Genomic DNA, 19184 nt, shown 5'->3' on the forward strand with positions numbered 1-19184 from the left:
GTACCCTGCCCTTGTACAGTTTGCAAGTTTGGCATAAGAGAGCTACTGGTGTGGGGTGAAGATGCTACAAGAGTGCCGATAAACTGACTATGCTTAGCTGATGTTTACTCCTTGGGAAAAATGAAGCTTACAAATGCCTGCATTGGCAGCACTTCTTGTCTCTTTGCCCAGCAGCATCCAGGACTCCATCGCTCTCACTCTGGTGGGCAGCCAATTCCCAGGCAAGCAAATTCCGTGCTTCAGAGCTTTGTTTCAACGTCTGGTTAAGCTGTCTTCACAAGATCTGCTTCCTTTGTCTAGCAGTCATTCAGAGTTAATGTCAAAGTCTACAGTTGTATTTTGAGTCATTAATCACTCATTCCATCACTAATGTGTTAGTAGTCCTTGAAAGTTTACCAAAATTAGTAGCTTCATGGCTCTTGTCTTTCCTGTCCTGACCTTGGGAATAAATTAATCCTTTACATCCCAATGTGCGATAATGCAGAAAATGAACCTACAATTTCCATAAAAATAACATAGTTATTTCCCAGGTACTGTAGTAAGGAGAAGAGGAAAAGATACAAAAAGATTTGTTACTTTGCCTGGAAGAAGCAATATGAGTGCTGTAAAGTGTTAAGTGAAAGTAAAGGAGCTTATTTTGAAAATTTATAGAATATATTAAAAATATTAGTTATGCTGATATGTACTCACATTGTAAGGGAAATGGACAAAGGATATTTATTATTAAAGGACATATTTAAGAAGTCAGTTTCAGCTTGATCTCTTCTTGCATGTGACTTAACATCAAGCCCTCTTTAACTATACACAGAAGGTGTGATGGATACAGGTCACCAGTTTCTAGTTTTCTTACAGAAAGTGTGATTAGAAATTCGGTGTCTGATTTTCCCTGACAATAATTCTCTGATCAGTGCTATTCAGTTGCAATTAGAAGTTTTCATTATTGGATATTGTATGAACTCTCATGCTCTACGAAATGCTTCCTGCCTTGAGAATTTAAACTTTACCTGATAGTCATAAATGAGGCTCACATGAGTGGAGTCGCACTTGAGGATAATTTTCAAGAGATTAACACTGAAAACTTGGACCTACTAGGTGTCATCTGTGAAGAGGACTAGGGTTTGAAGGCATTCGGTGCCTTGCAAGATCAGGACCTTAATCAATGTTTGATCTTTGCCATCAACTGCGGAAGTGCTTTCTCACATGTCAAGCCAGTTGAGCATAAATGGGTTTGGCTTTATAAGATGAAATATGCATAGAAAAACATTATAGTGCAATAGCAGGCACATACTGTTGTCACTGAGATAAATACCCAGGAATGACCTCATTTTAAAAAAAAAATCTTTCTATGTTCACTGTAGTTTAATTTCTACATAGAGTTTCATGCATGACATAGTTCAGCAGATGGTAGCCTGGAGGGAGAGGGAAAATTCAGTTAGACAAATTTCTCAACATAGATGCATGTCTGAATTTTAGTAGACTTACAGACAGGCAGTTGTTTTCAAAGTACTGAATAAGGATGCAACAATCTACCAAAGTCAGCAATGATTAAGATTTTAGGAGTTATTGATGAGGTAGTACTTCATGTACAGGTAACAACACTTTCTTGGATGTATTCTTTACCTTGTAAATTATTTGAGCAATAGGATGAAAAGTGCATTGTCCAGTTTTCTTTAAAAAAAGCCCACAACCATGATGTGGTTTTGGCAAGTAAAATCAAAGACAACCCACCTGACATCAATGCAGTTTCACCAAGTGATGCAAGTAGCTTTATGACTTTTGTTGTCCATTCGGCTAGATGTTCTGAGTCATCAGTCAGCATGTAAGATTTCAGTTTTGAAAAGCAGTCCTAATCACAGCACACTTGACTGAGTATACTTCTTCTCTCCTGCTCCAGCAGTTAAATAAAAATGACTGCCTTTCAGATTAGTGTAGATTACTGTCTTCGGTGCTACTATTTACTGCCCATTGGCTGAGCAGAGCTAAGCTGGCAGAGCATTTACTTTCCCAAGAGTACAAACAGCTCTATGCCAATTTAGCGTCTTGAATGGGATGAGGGAGAGCAGCAGGGGTAGCTGCAGGGAACCTGCAGGAATGTGTAACCAGGAGAGTGTGAGGGACTGTCTCTCTGGCAGTCTCTCGCCCCTGGACCTGCTCAACTGCAAAGTGCAGCAGTGACCCCAGCAGAGAGTGTTGATGGGATGTGATTTGTAGGCTGCTGTAATAGGAATGCAAGTCTGATTGCGCTTTTTGTAATTACTGATTTATGCCATAGGCTTACTTATATTGCTGGGAGTAGCTGAGTCTGCGAGCCTTTGTTTCTAGTTGCATTTAATTCTAGGTCCTGTTCTTTACTTGCAGAGTTCCAGGGAATTCCTGCTCTTTAAAAGTATTCTGCTAGGAATTTAAAAGAAGTCATGGAAATGTTGTTATCTGTAGGTGCTTTCAAGATATTTACACAAATTCATAAAACTTCCTTGCCTTCATTAGTCCACACGGTTTTGTGGTCCTTTTTTGCTGTTGCATGTTAACACTATGAGAGAGGAAGCTTTTTACTTCCGACATTTCATGCTAAAAAGTTAATTAAGCAAGACATTTATCTCCTTTTTTGACTTCTAGTGATGATTTTGATATAATTGGCTTTGATTTTTGGCGCTAGTAAAATGATACTGCTTCTAAAGAATTGCAACATGACCTTTGTGTTTCTTTTCACTTTGGTCTCATCCAGCTTAATCTGCAGAGCCATTTAGTACTTGTCATACACAGTGTTTGGCTTCGTCTGTTCTCATCTTCATGACATGAGTTTCAAGTTTTGAGACTAGAAATAACTACATCTACATCTTTTTTGTTTAAGAGGCAAATCTTAACCCTGAAGAAATAATCCATCTCAGTACAAAACTAATAAAGCATACGTGTGAAGAGAAAGACCTAGGCAATATACGGAGGGAAAAAAGTCATTCCATTATTCTGAATGTGATATGATGATGCTAAAGACAGGTTAGCAGTTTTTCTAGTTATTATGGGAAAAGTTTATACTGTCAGTGAATTACTCTGGAGTTAACTTATCCTGGAAATTCTAAATTCTCTTTTGCTGAAGAAGATTGCAAAGATCCTGGGTAATCTTCCAAGCTCCTTTTTCACTCTTCTGCATCTATTGCATGAGAGGCAATGAAGAATAGATTAGTAAGATGCTATTGCTTGGATAATGTCTTTTTACTTAGGACTGCTATGCAGCTAGACATAGTTAATCAAGACTTTGTCATAAAATATCATTTTAATTTTCAATGGAAAACAGTCTTCTGTTTAGCTAGGGTGTGAACCCACCAATTACTTTGAGGTAAGTTATTTGGTACTCAAGAATATTTACTAACATCTTGGTAATCTTGTAGATATGTAAGCAACAGAAACACCAGTTAACTTTGAACAAATTGAAGCTATAGTTGGATATGAAGTACATTAACCTAAAAACTGCATTTGGCTAAAACTAGTGTTGTGATTCTTTAAAGATGAGAAGAGCCTGTTAATAGTATTTGATTTCAAAATAGTGGAGCAGGACGAACTCAGTCTTTACAGGTCCCACTTGTTAACTGTTCAAGGGTGTGAATTACCACTTAGCATTACTCCAGTTCTCTTTTTGCTTAGATAAAAACTGAGCAATTTCATTCTGAAAATTAACTTTCTGCTAATAAGCTACATAATCTGAAAAAAGGTTTGGGTTTTTTTGTTTTCTTTTTTTCCCCTTTTTCCTCTCCAAATCCCACTTCTGCTCCTTCCACCCAGTTTCTTACATGGAAGGTTCTGTGGAAATATGTCAAAATTCAGGTTTATGACATTGAGTATTGTGAGCAAGCAAACAAAAAAGCTAATTTGAAGTAGGAAATTATGAACTTTTTTTCTTTCTTCCTCAGTTCCCCACACTTTTTATTTTTGTTTCTGTTGGTTTAGGGGGTCTATATACAGCTTCTCACTCCATCTCTTTTTCTGCCTTTATAAAAATAGGAGAAGTATACTGTGTTTCTTGTGTTAAGGTGAGTGGGAGGCTGAATGGGAAAAAACATTAAAATTGTCAAGAAATTGAATCTGCCTTGCCCTAGAGAAAACTAACACCACCTTCCTCAAAAAACCCCACTGAGCACCGGTGTAGTTTTGGGTTGCATCTAATTTTGTTACAGTTTTCCTTTGGATGCTTGCTGATCTGATGTACTGTGAAGCTGACTGACTGCTTGGTTTAGTGGGTCATGGCAGGAGGCAGCATGAGGCTGCTCCTCCATGGGCTGTCTGCTGATCTGGTGGTTGTCACTATTAGCTGCAATGTGAAACTATGTCATTACAGGAACAGTTGGATCTCTGCTTTCCTCTATGAGATAAAAGCTTTACAACAATGAAATATCTCTGGATGTTGGGACTGGCACGTTAAGAACTTGTGTATGATGAAGGAGTTAGTGGATTGCGAAGGGGCATGCTAAGGTTTGGAACCCTCTTTGTCTGCCAGACCAGGTAAAGATAACAAGTTATATACAGGGATCAAGGGATATTCCAATACAGAGAAGTCATCAAATAGAAAAATGAAGTCCAAGACAATCAACTGAAAAGACTGAACAGACACTGATCCAAACTATAGACTGTCAAGAGTGATGGAGAAAATGAGGAGGCGGCACAGAGATTTTACTGTCTTTATTGAATCTGTCTGAAGAGTGACTTTGCTGCAAACTCAGGGTGCAGTTTCCCTCCATTGTCAGAGCCCCAGTTGATCACTTCTCCAAGAGCGGGGTGGTGTTGATGAGATTGTGTCTTAGAACTGGCTGCTGATGCTAACGTGTTCTGGGAGATTCAGTACCACATCTGGACCATGCTACATTTCCCAAAGCTGTATGTGCATATGCCATGAACCACCCAAGTAAAAAAAGAGGCTTAGCACCTTTGCCAGCCCAGCACATGTGCATATGTCGTCACTTGGTAAACGTCTAGCCAAAGGCATCTGTTCAGCATTGTCATGCTGCTAAAGTCATGTCTAATAGACAATGGCATAGAAAAGTTTTAATGAAAAATTGCCTTTTTTCACTTAATGACTGACAATACTCAATACTTAAGTTGCACTCTTTGTGTTTCACAAGTATGTGAGAATGCAGAGAATGGCAAAAGCAATTTGTAATAACTACTATTTCATGAAATCTTTATTGTTTGGCAAATGGATTTTCATTTGTTCCTGTCATGATTTCAGATACTCAGAAACACGAAACCCTGGGGATGAGTGGTTCTTGGAAAGGCTTTAGAAAGGTTTCTGGTTCTTTGCTTTTGTTTTCAAAGAGTTGAGGCTTTCCAAGACAGTGCACTTGATTATATTGCTGGAGACCCTTGAAGGTAGGGACTTCTTGTTTCCTTGTCCCTGGGTGATGACCTCCGGGTAGCCAGCATCCCCAGAGCTCTGCGATGAGGTGGTTCTGTGGTGCATTATGCATCTCACTGAAAAGTCTTTGTCTTGGGCTGTATAGGTTGACCATCGACCCTGTGCCCCTGTGGGTAAGCACCAGGGATCTGAAATAAAGTTCTCATGAGGCATAACAGCAGCAATATTTTTAATTCAAATATTGGAGAGATTCACTAAACTATTTCAGGGAAGGTTTTTTGTCTCTGCAGGGAAAAACAAAAACACAAACCCACAAAAACCTGATTAGTCGTAGTACGTTGCTTTTAAAGTGGGCATAAGGAGAGTTATGATGATGGGAAACAAACATGTTTCACAGAAAATATTTCAGGTTCTTTTAGAACTTCCTCCTGCTCATTTTTTTTAGAAATCTAAGACTGACTTATCTTATTGTATGTGTATTGGATAAATTTCTTCCAGGATGTGTTGGCTCATTTCCTTGAGTACTTGTAAATTTTCTGAATTTTTTTCAGTCACAACAGATAGCTGAAAAAGCTTTAAGGAAGTGAGTCAACCTCCTGAAATAAATTGCTTACTGAATAGAGGATACTGTGTTCGAAATCATAACGCCCTTGATAGTTCTGTGGATACTAATTTACACATATTCTCTAAAATCTATTATATACACTCCATGTTCTAAAAGGATTTGGGAGAAAATATCCCAAAAGAGCACCTGAGCTTTGCCATTAGAAATTTAGGACAAGTTTTCAGCCTCCCAGGTATCAGCACGAGAGAGATGCGGATTGGGAAATGACAGGCAGAATCTTTTAATGCACAATTAAGGATGTCACTGAACTTGAGTGTAAATTAAGAGGAGTAATGTGGAGATGCTGAGTTGAGGACTGCCAAGCTTTCTTAAAATAGCATCTTGAAATCTGAAGGCTGCATAGGCAATGTGCTTCTCTCCTTATTTCGTCACTCGCAAGCTGTACATTCTGACTGTTGGGAGCACTTTCTGATGCTGTCCTGCTGTCGCTTAAGGCAGGTGCGTTTGTTCTGTGAGGAAAGGCCCATGACCCGGCCTCCCTCCTTCCCTTTGGGGCTGCGAGAGTCCCAGCAGCGAGTTTCTCTGCACGGGGCTTTGCTGAGTCACGGCGCTGGCAACTGACTGGAATCCTACATAGTTAGTTTAAAAATAAGTAAGAAGATACCATTTTAATAACATATGTCTTATACAGTAGGTAGACAAGGCTTTAGGGTTTTCTTTGCTTCCCAAGAATTATGCAGCAGCTCAGGGACAGAAATAAAAAAGCCAGCATCAAATGCCCTGATTTGGGATTTTCTCTCTGGTGAGCCAAATTAAAACCATATGATCCTGAATGGTTAAGAAGTTTGACATCTGGATCTGAACTTTGAACTTAGATGCAGCAGTAATTAGCCAGCTTGCCCTGCTCTAGTGTATCACACAGAAAGTCTCTGATGCGAGCAGTAAATACCACATCTCCAAACAGATGACATACGCTGCTGGCTTTTTAGGCACTCCAGGAAGAAATCTGAATACATGCAGATCACAATGGAGAGAAGAAAGTGCAGAGTAACTGCATGGGAGTTGATCCCATTGGTAGGTAAAGTATCTCAAAACAATGACATTTGGATAAATGCAGGTATGAAATAAAAATCCAACTGCAATGCTCTGTCTAAATGTTTCCCCCCTCTCCTCCCACCCTGCAAAGGGAGGGAGTCAGAAGATGGTGCAGGTCTCTGTCTCTGGTTTTGTAGTTTTTGTCAGTGTTTGTCTGTGACTTGCGAGTCAGTTGTTCATGACTACTACATTTCTGTTGTTGGAGCATAAGTGTTGGCCATGGTAATTTGATACTGTGATTTATCAGCTTTTTAATATGACCTTTAGCACTGAAGTAGCAGTATGTATTAGGACTTGTGGCTGCACGTTCCACAGCAGTTTTGTCCTGGCATTCAATACAGATGAAATCTTTTGTGAAGGAGGAGCACAGGTATTTCTTACTTATTATCAAGAGGGTGAAATGTGAAGGGGGCAGTGGAACCAAGCAACCAAAAACCCAAAAAACTATGATCTTGAGCAATTGTAAAGCAGTCCTAGCTCACAGTGGTGAGGATTTAGGATAGCCATGGCTTTTTTCTCTCCATTTTTGGGATATTTACAAAAGAGTATCATGAGGTGTATCTGTTACAGTTTCCTCCAAGTCATTATAAATATTTCCAACCCTCTCTGCTTTCCTGGTATAAAATCCAGCTACTTCATTTTGTAGTTTTTTATTTATTCATTTGCAGCTCTCGTAGAGGTGGCAAGGTTGAGGATCTGCGACCATGTGGAGATGGAACAGTTGCTGCATTCCTCCTAGCAAGGGCAAGCAAAAGGGCAGAATAGTCATGGTTTATTAAAAAAAAAAAAAAAGGTAAAAAAAGAAAGTAAAAAAAAAAAAAAAGAAAAAGTATTGCATTAGTAAAAGTGTCCCTCTTGAAGAGTCTGAAGAAATTACTGGTTGTAATGTATTTGGCAGGAATGTGGGAAAGAAAAGCAGTGCTTGACACAAGATTGACTTGCAGGTCAGTAGTCCAGGTTGAGGCACAGGGGATGGTATCCAGAGTGTGATAGAGAAAATCAGCAAAAGTAGGTGGCTACAGCCACCATGACAAACTGTCAGCACCTTACTACAAAATGGGTTTGGTCTCCTCAGCAAAGAACTGACAAAAACTCATGAATTTCTGACAAGTAAACAAGCCCCAAGCTGCAGTCCAAAGGAATGCCAATCAGGTCAGGGACGGTACAAGTATGCAGGCATCCAGACAGAAGTGAACAAATCAGATTTCCTGTGCCTGTATACCTTGCAAAAATAGCGTCTTTGAAAGTGTATGTGCAAATTCAGAATGTGCTGCACTCCTGAATTATTTCTGGGTTATCCTGTGTCTGTTCGAATATTAATACAACATAAAACCATGCTGTATTGTTTGGTGGAAATGACTGAAAAAAAAACCATGATGGGCTTCTGAAAAGCGAACTGGGTCAGACTTCAGTCATATGCTCATCCAAAAAACCCTTCTCCTGATGTCTACAGTGTTTCCTTAATTGTGCTGTTAAATTTTGCAATGTCAGCGTGCTAGTGCCAGATCCCAAACTGGGATAGTCTGTGTTTGCAAGTTACCAATGACATACAATATAAAATTATACAAAAAATGCAGAAACCACAGCTCAGCTGAAAATTATACCCCAGGGACCCCAGTTCACAAATTGTATTAACAAAGTTCTCGGGATCAGAGCTCACTGTATGAAATTGTGCATAGTTAGGTGTAACATAAGCAATCCGAACAGGATTTTTTTTAAGAAAACATTTTTATATACTTTTAAAGCCATAGGATTCTGTTTCTTTTTTTCTTTTTTTTTTTTTTAATATATATATTGCTTGCCTGCTTCTTGGATATACACTACCATATTGAGTAGTGGTGGCTGTTGTCATCTACCAATAGGGGAATAATACATGTCTTTGGGAACATTTAAAATATTTTATTTCAGGTACAATGTAGATAGATAGTAAATGCTTAGAGATGATTCACTTATAGCTTTGCTGGGCTTCATAATGAACTCTGATTATCCTCTGTATTGTATTAATTCTGCTAATTATTAATAGCCATATCAAATCTAAAGTGAATCCTTACATCAAAATCAGGAGGTAGGTAAAAGGAAATATTTCTTGCAATGGTAAAGCATCTTAGCACATTTGAAGTCAAATAATAGCAATGGCATCATTAATAATTTTTAAAATATTATAATGTTTAGGTCTATGCCAGTTCAGAAAAAATTTTTTTGGAATAAACTCATTTCAGGTGAAGAGACTGTAAAGAGTCTGGAAGAGCTTTCCAGCAATGGAAAACCTACAAGATGAGGAATCTGCCATTAGATCTTGCCACCGTGAGGCACTGAGGGGGAGGTGGAAAGTGTAGCTGGCTAGGAAAATAAGTGGTAATGATGACAAAGGTAGTGAAGGATAGAGTGATTCAGCATATTCCTTTAATAGCCTTCCTTAGCGCCCTGCTTGCATGGATGTGCTCTCTTTATGCTGACCTATTATTCCTATCTATCTGTAGGTTTTCCACAGCATTACTGATCAGCCATTTGGATGCCTTAGCAAACATAGACATATAAAAATAAAATAGAAGGACGTTATTGTTTGCTTAAGCTAGAGGTTATGTGGTTTGTAGAAAGGAAGGAAGAAATTGCTTATGCAGAGGTATCCACGATATCATAGTTAATGGGCTCACTCTTTAATAGAGGCACGAGAGGGAAGCATTGATGCCTGTTTCTGCTTTGGGTTAGAACCTGTATTCTTGGGCTGCTTCCTCTTTTTGTTAGTGGGTTTTACATTTGAGTTAGATTACTGAAAAGTTGAAATATGACAGAAGTGTATTGTTTAAATATAAATATTTTTCTATATTCCAAGCCAGCAAGCTCTCTGACTTTCTAATAAATTCCCTAAGAAACCTATTACTGTCAGATGACAACAATAGACTAGTTTGCATTCCTGCTTAAACAGATCATAATATTGAAGATAAACTTAAAAAAATAACAGCTGCTCTAGGGAATATTAAATCCCACAAGATCCTTATGAGATGTGTGCTGCAGAGACATATTTTATTGACAACTTTTAGAAACTAGAAGGATTTCTAAAAGGCAGTGAGAAATCACTTGGAACTAGCAAGGAAAAAATGTTTTTTAGAAATGTTTCTGCATTAGACGTGGGAATGGACTTGAACACTGAGAATGAAATGCCAGCTGATATTGTGACTGTCAAAAGGCTGGAACAGATTAAGAAGAATATTGATCAGACAATGTCAGAAACTGCAAGCAGTAATCAAGTGCAATCAAAAGCGAAGCTGAGGAATCCGAGGCAGTCTTTCCTCTTCTTTCAGTGATGAATCAGTTCTCTCCACCCAATGTTGAAGGATGCCACGTTGCTGGAAATCCAGAGATATTTGTGCCATCACAATAGTCCCAGGGTTCAGACCATCAATGATTTGAGAAGGCAAAACCCAAACTAACCTCCTGGATCCCTAGATGTCAGCTACTGTATGTAGGAAAACTCCTTTTTCTGGGCATGTTATCTGTTCTGTGGGTATACGGCACCTAGGGCTTCTTGTTTTAGCCCTTCATCCTTAGCAATAAAGAAAACTTTCACACACACACACACACGCAAAAAAAAAAAAAGCTAAATAAACAGTAAGTAAAACAGGGGCTGAAATTGCAGGACTGATTGAGCGGTTAAGTGAACCTCCACAGGACCCTTGGGGAGTGTGCCTGGCACTGACTTTGCTCTTTACTGGTTCATTCCAGGAAAGAAAATAGGGCTTTGGGAAACGTGAAGGTGGTACTTGCTATCAAAAGGAAAATAAAACTACCCAGCTAGTTGGTCATAAAGGCAGCTGATGGATCATCATGTGCAAGGGCTGGGTCAGCTCTTTGGGTGATGCTGGCTCTGTGGATCAGAACTTTTTTTGTGCTCTGAGTTTTACACCCTTGCTAACAATGAATTAATTTCTTTGTAATAAAAATCTTACTGAAAACCTTCAGTGATTCTGGATGAAACTTTCATCTGGACAAAAAGCCACTTGTCCTAACTGGCAGAGGGTATGTATATGTGGGCAGTTAAAACTGTTAAGTCGTTTTTGTGGTTACATTCATTCTCCTCCGTGGCCATCAGCAGAACATGCCATCTGGCAAGGGAGCGCCTCCTTCCCATTACACGCCTGAGAGCTCCCCACAAATGAGATTTCAGCTCATTAGGATACTTTATGCCCTTATGGACATTTAAGAAGAAATACATACCTTTTATCTCTTGTACTTTCTTCTGAGTTGCATATTATTTGTTCAGTCCTAGAAAAGAGATTTATTTATTGAACTTAGCCTTTTTGTTTGCTTGCAACTTGCATATATATATAATTAAAGATTTTTCTAGAATTTATTCAGAATTATTATATATACCTAATGAATCTGTTTGGGCCTGTGGCTCTTTCATTGAAAGTTGTGATATGAATTGAGGATTAGAAGTGCAAGCTCTTGCTGAATGACACAGTTCTTGTGCTGATGGGTTCCTTTATTTTGATGAGTGAAGACTGTGCAGTTACTATTCAGCTGTAGCTGCTTATGGTTGGTTGGTGTTTGTCTGTATCTCTGCAGTGCCTGGAAGCACTGTTGGTGAAGATGTTGCACACACAGTAGGTGACAGTTCCTGACCTGCAGTGATTGTGCTGGTCCTTTGTGCTGTATGAATATTCTCTAACACTTGCTAAAATGTAAATATTTCTGCCAGTAATATGTCTGTTAGAATATGAATGGAAAAAACACGTAATTGGATAATGCAGCAGTGAATTCAGGGCAGGTTTTGTAGAAGATAATTGCAGAAATTGAGGTATTTATAACACTTGAGTAAGTTAGAATGGGGCTTTTAAAATTATTGCTGATTACTCTGATCAATAACTAGTTCTTGCTTTCTAGCAGTTTTGAGGATCATTTGTCAGGTGAGGTTTTTGACTTGATAAATTTATTAACCTGAAAACTCTGTTAATAAATTATAGCTTCTTACAATATATTATCTCAGTTTTGGGACCAGAGGATGAAAAAAGGAAATAAGCACAATACTTGTCAAAAAGTGTTTGCAAAATTTCTGTGAATTTTTAAAGTACTTGTATACCATTATTAAATTGTAGGGTATGGAAATTAGGATGGCTGCTGATAATTAGGGCTGGGATGGCTCCTGTTAATTAGGGCAGGAAGTTTTGTAGTTTATTATACAGGTAGTAACAGGCTTGATAGTTGCCTTAGATACTTCTTAGGGTACCTATCTTACCACTGGCAGGGTTTCTGATAATAATGTACCAGTACTTCTGTAAATAACTCATGAAGTGGGTTAGTTTCTTCTACTGTATGAGTGGGTGGAGGAAAAAGGAAAAGGGAGCAGAAGGATGGACAAAAAGGAAAGAAGGAAACTAGAAAAAGTTCTGTGCAAGCCTACAGATCAGTCATAGCATATATGCTGGTAATAAATTTACTCTGCTTCATGGGCAGCCAACATGAGGCATATTGGAAAATGTAATCTGGAAAAATGGTGAGTACTCAAGCCTGGTGTTTCAGTAAGTTTTGGTGGACAATTGCCAAGTACTTGTTTGCTGGTATCTGATTTTAAAATTTCATAAATATAGATAGAACCAAAGACACTTGCAACTTGTTTCAAAATACAGGTCTAAAATAACACACGTATGTTTTAAAGATCTCTTCTAGTCTGTTGTGCTTTTTACACGTGTGCATTTCAGTGATGCGTATGATGTTTAAAGGGCAGATGTACGTTTCATAATGATTCAAAATGGTGTTTTATTTTTAGATTTGCTAACAAAAAAAAAGAAAAAATAGCACACAGTCATCTTGACTCTATTTTCAGGCCTCTTGGCTATGGCAATTGTGTTTGCTGACAGTTCCACAAGAAAAACCTCTTTTTGAAGGGTAAATCAGTTATAGGATAATTACATGTGGAATAAAGTATACTTAAGGTTAGTTTATTCACTAGTAATCATTCTCAAATGAGCATAAATTTTACTGAAATTAAACCCGGAACAGATCATTACATCCTTCATTCTAATTTCCTGTATATTACGGGCAACTCAGTGCTGTCCAGACTTTAACTAGCCTGAATATACCAGTTCGCAGAAAATTAAATTATGTACCATTGTCAGAGAGCAGCAGCAGACTGAATTATAATAACGATCTTATTGCAGAGGAGGAATTATTCCATGTGCATTTTGGGGCTGTGAAGGAGGGAGAGGGATGGAGTTGCTGACCCCAATGGTAGACTCTACATGGCCACCATAACCATCTCACCCTTCCTGCAGTGGTTTCTCACTGTTTCTACTTCAGAAATATTTAACCAGAACCCCCACACACCACCACCAAACCAAACAGAAAAAAACTCCCAACAACCAAAACCAACTCACAAAGCAAACCCCCCAGTTTCTCTGGTACCTTTCTGCATAGAGTATCTACATACATGACCAGATGCTGCTGGTCCATAAAAAAACCCCAGCATGAAGGCCATGAAATAAATGACCCCTCACTTGTTCTGCTGGCTGTGAGATTACATGTGATCTGTACCAAGACAGCCGCACCAGAGAAAGCCCTCTCTGTAAGTGCAGCTGTGCTAGCAAAATTGTGCTTTTGTTGGTAATGTTTATTTACCAACAGAATTTATCCGGGGGCAGGATAGGCTATGTTGACAAAAGCACAGCTTTGCTGATATCATGCCTCCCACAGCAGGAATACTTTGTTATATTTTCTAGTTTTTCTGGCAAAGACTTGTGATGGGAACATGGTCGTGGATAAAAGTGCATGCCCTTTATTCTTCGGAGGCTGCAATCCTCTTCTGCACGTGGCTCAAGCAAGCTCAGCAGCTCATGCACTGCCAAGGAGACAAGTGCTTATCTGACACCATATAAGGTTGCAGTTGAGAAGGAAAATGATGAAAAACATTCCACAATAAACTTAGACTGGCAGATGAAATATGACACAGAAAAGCTTAGATTTTTTTTTTATCTCTGACAGTATTTACCCCTATAATGACCTTTTACAGTTAATTATGAAAACTGGCTTGTGTTTCTAGGTTTGCCAGACAGTCCTGTTCCAGAATAACAGGCCTTTAGGATACTTGTAGACCCAGAGGTTTTTTTGTTTTTCTTGGATGTGCAACTATTAAAAGCAGGAGATAATCACCTTTAGGCTACAAGGTTGTGGGAATGCTGGGATGTGTTTGGGGATATGGTGGGGAACTGGATATCACAGGGAGGAGTGTATTGAGAAGGAATTATGGTTGTGAAGATGGGTTTGTATCAGAGTTTTAACAAGGTGTGAGACACAGCAAAGTGCTAAAACCAAACAAACCCAAACCAAACATACGAAAAAGATTTTTGAAAGTGTCAAGGATGATGCTACAGGAGAGAGACAGTCTCCCATTTTCCTCAGTCTATTGCTTGCGTCTTTGCTATCCTTCTGTTCTCTAATCTTTATAATATGATAGCCCACCGAGGTAGTCTAATATGTTAGATTGTAATTGTAGTCCAACTTCCGTAGCCATTGATGGCCTAAATCTGAATTTCCAAACTGTTCCCTGCCTGGTGGCCCCTCCTTTTGGCTTTCCCCTGAGGAACAGGCTGTCTCCATCTCCTGCAGATGTCACTTTCCCCAAACCATCAGCAGCTGAGACGATTCAGAGTTGATATGAGAGTTGGTGCAGCTCTTGCCTCAGCTGCATGATGCTGCCTTCAGGAGGAGGTAGAAGTGTCCCCCATTCTATATTGATCCCCACATACAGCCAGCTGGACCTCAGTGAACCAAATGGTAGGTGATGTATTAGCATTTTGTAAAGATGTAGGGACTTTGCCACATTATGATCAAGTATTTAATGGTCTTTATGGCTAAGGGCATGCTATACCATCTGTCAGAGTTTATTCAGTGTTGTTCTCTAGCTTAATATTTTTAAATGAAAATACTTTTTTTTGTCTAGCTTTATGCCTTCCTCAGTATCCGGTGTTTTGTGGTGCGTTACAGAAATACCCCAGCATTGTGTATGTGTGTTATGTAGGGTCTGGCTTCCAGGTGAGCCTGGTCAGCTGGTCGGTGACCCCCATGCCGTGGGGCTGGCACATGTGTGAAACCTGAAGTGTAGATTGGAATGAGATGCACATCATTTTATGGAGGAGGATTAATAAGATTTTCAGGAAAGAGGTTAAGCTTGAGGTCATTTCCTTCCTACTGTTACACTTTTGAAATTTTGCCAGTGATATGGGTGAAAGGATTTATTTTTGTCTTTGAATGCTTTGAATTTAAATGATGTCTTTACCTCAGATACGGAGAAGTCGAATTCCACTTTATTCCTGCCATTGTACTGTGTCGTATTGTCTGAAAAAAGTACTTGTATTTTTTTCAATATCTTTGTCCTGCATTCTAGTTAACTAAGGCTTTGAGCTGCTGCTGTGCCTCGAAATATTGTATTGTGTGAGTGCACATGGAGATGCTTGGATCCCGACGTTGAAGTGTTAGTGTACATATAGAAGGAAACTAAATGTAGTAGTATAATTCTTGAAGAAGAAGGAAATAGTCCATCTTATGGCCAGTGTCAGAATAAACGAGAGCAAGGATCTTGCCACTCTATTAATTTTAGCTTTAATATTAAAAAGGCTTCCTTGTTTAGTGTTTGGATGGGGCATATGGCACGGGTTCTACCTTTGCTCTGCTAAAGTACAAGTGAAGTGTTAGAGAAATATAACTTTTTCCTGACCATTCTGTCAGTCATGGGTAGAAAAATGAATAATTGCTCTTGCTGTGTAAAGTCATAAAGTGCAATAAACGTCAGCAACATAATATATGTGGTATGTAGGGGGTTGCAGAGGGTACCCGAGGGAATCATAGAATCATAGAATGGTTTGGGTTGGAAGGGACCTTAAAGATCATCTAGTTCCAACCCCCCTGCTGCGGGCAGGGACACCCTCCACTAGACCACGTTGCCCAAAGCCTCATCCAACCTGGTCTTAAACACTTCCAGGGAGGGGGCATCCACAACCTCTCTGGGCAACCTGTTCCAGTACCTCACCACTCTAACAGAAAAGAATTTCTTTCTAACATCTCATCTAAATCGACCCTCCTTCAGCTTAAACCCATTGCCCCTTGTCCTGTCACTACACTCCCTCATAAACAGTCCCTCACCATCTTTCCTGTAGCCCCTTCAGATACTGGTAAGCCACAATTAGATCTCCCCGGAGCCGCCTTTTCTCCAGGCTGAACAACCCCAGCTCCCTCAGCCTGTCCTCATAGGAGAGGTGCTCCAGCCCTCCCATCAGCTTTGTGGCCCTCCTCTGGACTCGCTCCAACAGCTCCATGTCTCTCCTGTACTGGGGCCCCCAGAGCTGGACGCAGTACTCCAGGTGGGGTCTCACAAGAGCGGAGTAGAGGGGCAGGATCACCTCCCTCGACCTGCTGGTCACACCTCTTTTGATGCAGCCCAGGACACGGTTGGCTTTCTGGGCTGCAAGCGCACACTGCCGGCTCATGTTGAGCTTCTCATCAATCAATACCCCCACGTCCTTCTCCTTGGAGAATCTGAGTGGAGGCTTTTCTCTTCCTGCCCACAGTGCAGGGGCAGTAAGTGGAGGTATGTGAACCTTAATTTTGGTTGTGCAAGGGAACAAACTGCTGCTTTGTAGTGAGGAACAAACACCTCCCTGCTTTTTTGACCCTGGGTCATGATATTAAATATCTGAATATAGATGATGATGATCCTTCACTGCTAATATAGCAGGACTGTGTCACCAGAAGGCAGATATTAGTGTCTAGGTTGGAGTTCAGAGTGTCACCCTGCAGCCTCTGGCAGTGCACCATCACCTTCATGTAGAGCCCAAACAGCCACTTCTCTCCCATGTGAGGCTGTAAGGACATCTGTTGTACCTTTCTCTGCCTCTTACTTTTCTGCCCCTGCTTTTCTCAGCTGAAGATTTGTGTCTTACATTTTCATTGCTATCCAAGTTTTCCAAAGTGTTATGAAGAGTAAAGAGATCTGTGATAGCATGTAGTAGGATCTAGTAGCTGCTTAGGCAGCTTTTAAGATTGTCCAAGAATTTTGTTGTTCTCAGCTTTTTTGGGGGGTTGCTCTGTTGGCATTCAAGGGAGAATAGTTTCCAGCCATTTAGTACACAGCAGTGCTTTAAATTTCTCTTACAGTAGTCTAGTTCTGGTGTTTTTTCCCCTCCTGTCCTTTGAAAATACAATTCCTAGAGGTGCTCGTGCAAACATAAAGTAATATAGTGGCTTTCAGTTCTTCACTAGCAAAAAGTCCGTCTTAATTTCTTTGACTGGAAGCATTTTTTGGAAAGTCTTAGAGCGGAGTATGAACATTCCTGTAAAAGGTTGGGGTTTCTTTCCTGTTTTTTGTTATCTGATCATTACTAGGAAAACCAAGATTTGCTTTGAGAGCTTGAGCCTAGAGCTCCACAAGCATACAGTTTCATGAAATGTGTGCTGTGAAGGACTTGATCTGCAGACCATTGACCAGATTGCAAAGATACCTTTAAGTACCCTTTTTGTTCTTGCAGTACTGATGCTGCTTTGCCATGGGGTCTGGGTCCTTGCCGTAAGTTGAAGGAGCTGTAGGTCAGCTGCTGGCATCCACCAGGAGGCTTGTGAGCAGTCAGAGCATCTGGCAAAACAGAGCCTTGTCCGAGTCCCTGCGCTGAGGTGGCATTTACCAACCTGAAAGAGGAGAGGTAGTAACAGCAGCTCTGCCACCTGCTTATCCTCCTGCTCAGCAGTGCCCAGTGCAGAGTTATCCTGGGTTAAAGGCAGCTTCATCCCAGCCAAATTTCACGGAACAGTCTTGTCTTCTCTAAAATAACTGGATTTGTGGGGAAGTCATGCAGGAGAGCGAAATACTGAGTAAACAAAAGCCAGCACTTCCAGTGATATCCCGCTGTGCTCGTTGCTGTGGCTGCCTTGTCGTCATTTCTAGGATTTAACGATCCTCCTGTTTACATCAGCCCGCCCCACGCTGCGGGCCGTGGCTGTGCCTCGGAATCCTCCTTGGACAAGGCGAGGAAGGAAGTGGAGGGAGGATGAGGCTTTGGCATCCTGTACCCTTCGGAGGGGAGTGGCCGCAGATAGCCGAGATTGAAGGACGTAATACTTTATATGTTTTAACACGGGCTGTCTGAACCTAGATAAACCCTTGATTAAAGGAGAAGAGGCAGACGATTGTGTGTAACTGCTAGAAACTGCCAGGGAGTTTGAGAACATCCTTCAAAACCCTTTCCTTCAAATGACAAGAGGAAGGGAGAGGACAGATGCACCTCGTGGAGCTGAGATTATACAACAGTGCTAATACAGACCTAAAGCCTCCAAACTTGAGCTGCACAGGCTGGGTCCAGAAGGCAACTTTTGTAGAAAATACTAATTGTGATTGGGAACAGGGACGCTATATTCAGGATCCGTCCTGTAAAACGTTCTTTTTTTTAAAAAAAAAAAATTTTTTTTTTTATTCTTTGGTTTGTTAATTGTGCTCAGATGGAGAAATGCAGTTTACGATCCACAGGCATCATTTGGAATGGCCAGGTAAGGCTAGAAGGTGCGACTAAGTGTTGATCTTTAATTTCAGCAGTGTACTGCATATGCTAGTGCTGTCTTCTGTAAGCAATGTTTTGATTCCACCAGAAAGCCTGTGAACTGTTCGCAGACTGAGATGGGGAATTCTGAAAATCACAGAACATAAGTTCTACATAGTGGGTTAATATTTGTTTGTATGCTAGTAACTGATATGTAGTATATTTTAAATGGGTTGACATAATGTGATTTATTATAATAATTGCTTGCAATGGAAGCTCTGCCTTGAAATTGTTAATTTACTTACTGGCTTTCCAGAAAAGGAGTGAGGCCTCAGGTGATAACATTTGTTTTCTCCATTAAATGTGTCCTGATGCAGTTTTCAATTGTTTTTAAGCATATTTTGGATCTAAGGGAGAAATTGATTTAGTTTGGTAGCTTAGTAAACATTGTGCTACTTCTTTAATGATTACCCACGGATTATTTTATTTTACATTTTTAGTATTTCTAGAATTAAAATTATTAGAGGTTACCAAAGTGAAGATATTGCACAAAATTGAGTGTTACAAACTTTCCCAGTCACTTGATCAAAATGCACAGTAAGTACTCTTTGGAATGTTCTTACTAATCTTACATTTTGGTGACAGTCTGTTTCACTGCTTG

At 40.0% G+C, this 19184-nt stretch overlaps 1 protein-coding gene across 7 annotated transcripts in view; it reads left to right on the forward strand.

Annotated features, from left to right (window-relative positions):
• The window catches only part of HECW2 (HECT, C2 and WW domain containing E3 ubiquitin protein ligase 2), a 188848-nt gene that overhangs the window by 82272 nt on the left and 87392 nt on the right, over positions 1 to 19184 (forward strand). Inside the window, exon 1 of one of the 7 annotated variants that reach the window (XM_054830315.1) lies at positions 18188 to 18533. The exons of the other annotated variants lie outside the window; for them this stretch is intronic. Coding sequence (XP_054686290.1) covers positions 18494 to 18533 — 40 coding nt within the window. The 5' untranslated portion in view covers positions 18188 to 18493. Of the gene's footprint in view, positions 1 to 18187; positions 18534 to 19184 lie in introns of those variants that run through there. 7 annotated transcript variants of the gene reach the window in all.

The sequence above is a fragment of the Grus americana genome, chromosome 6 (assembly GCF_028858705.1).
Source record: "Grus americana isolate bGruAme1 chromosome 6, bGruAme1.mat, whole genome shotgun sequence".
Classification (NCBI taxonomy): Eukaryota; Metazoa; Chordata; class Aves; order Gruiformes; family Gruidae; genus Grus; species Grus americana.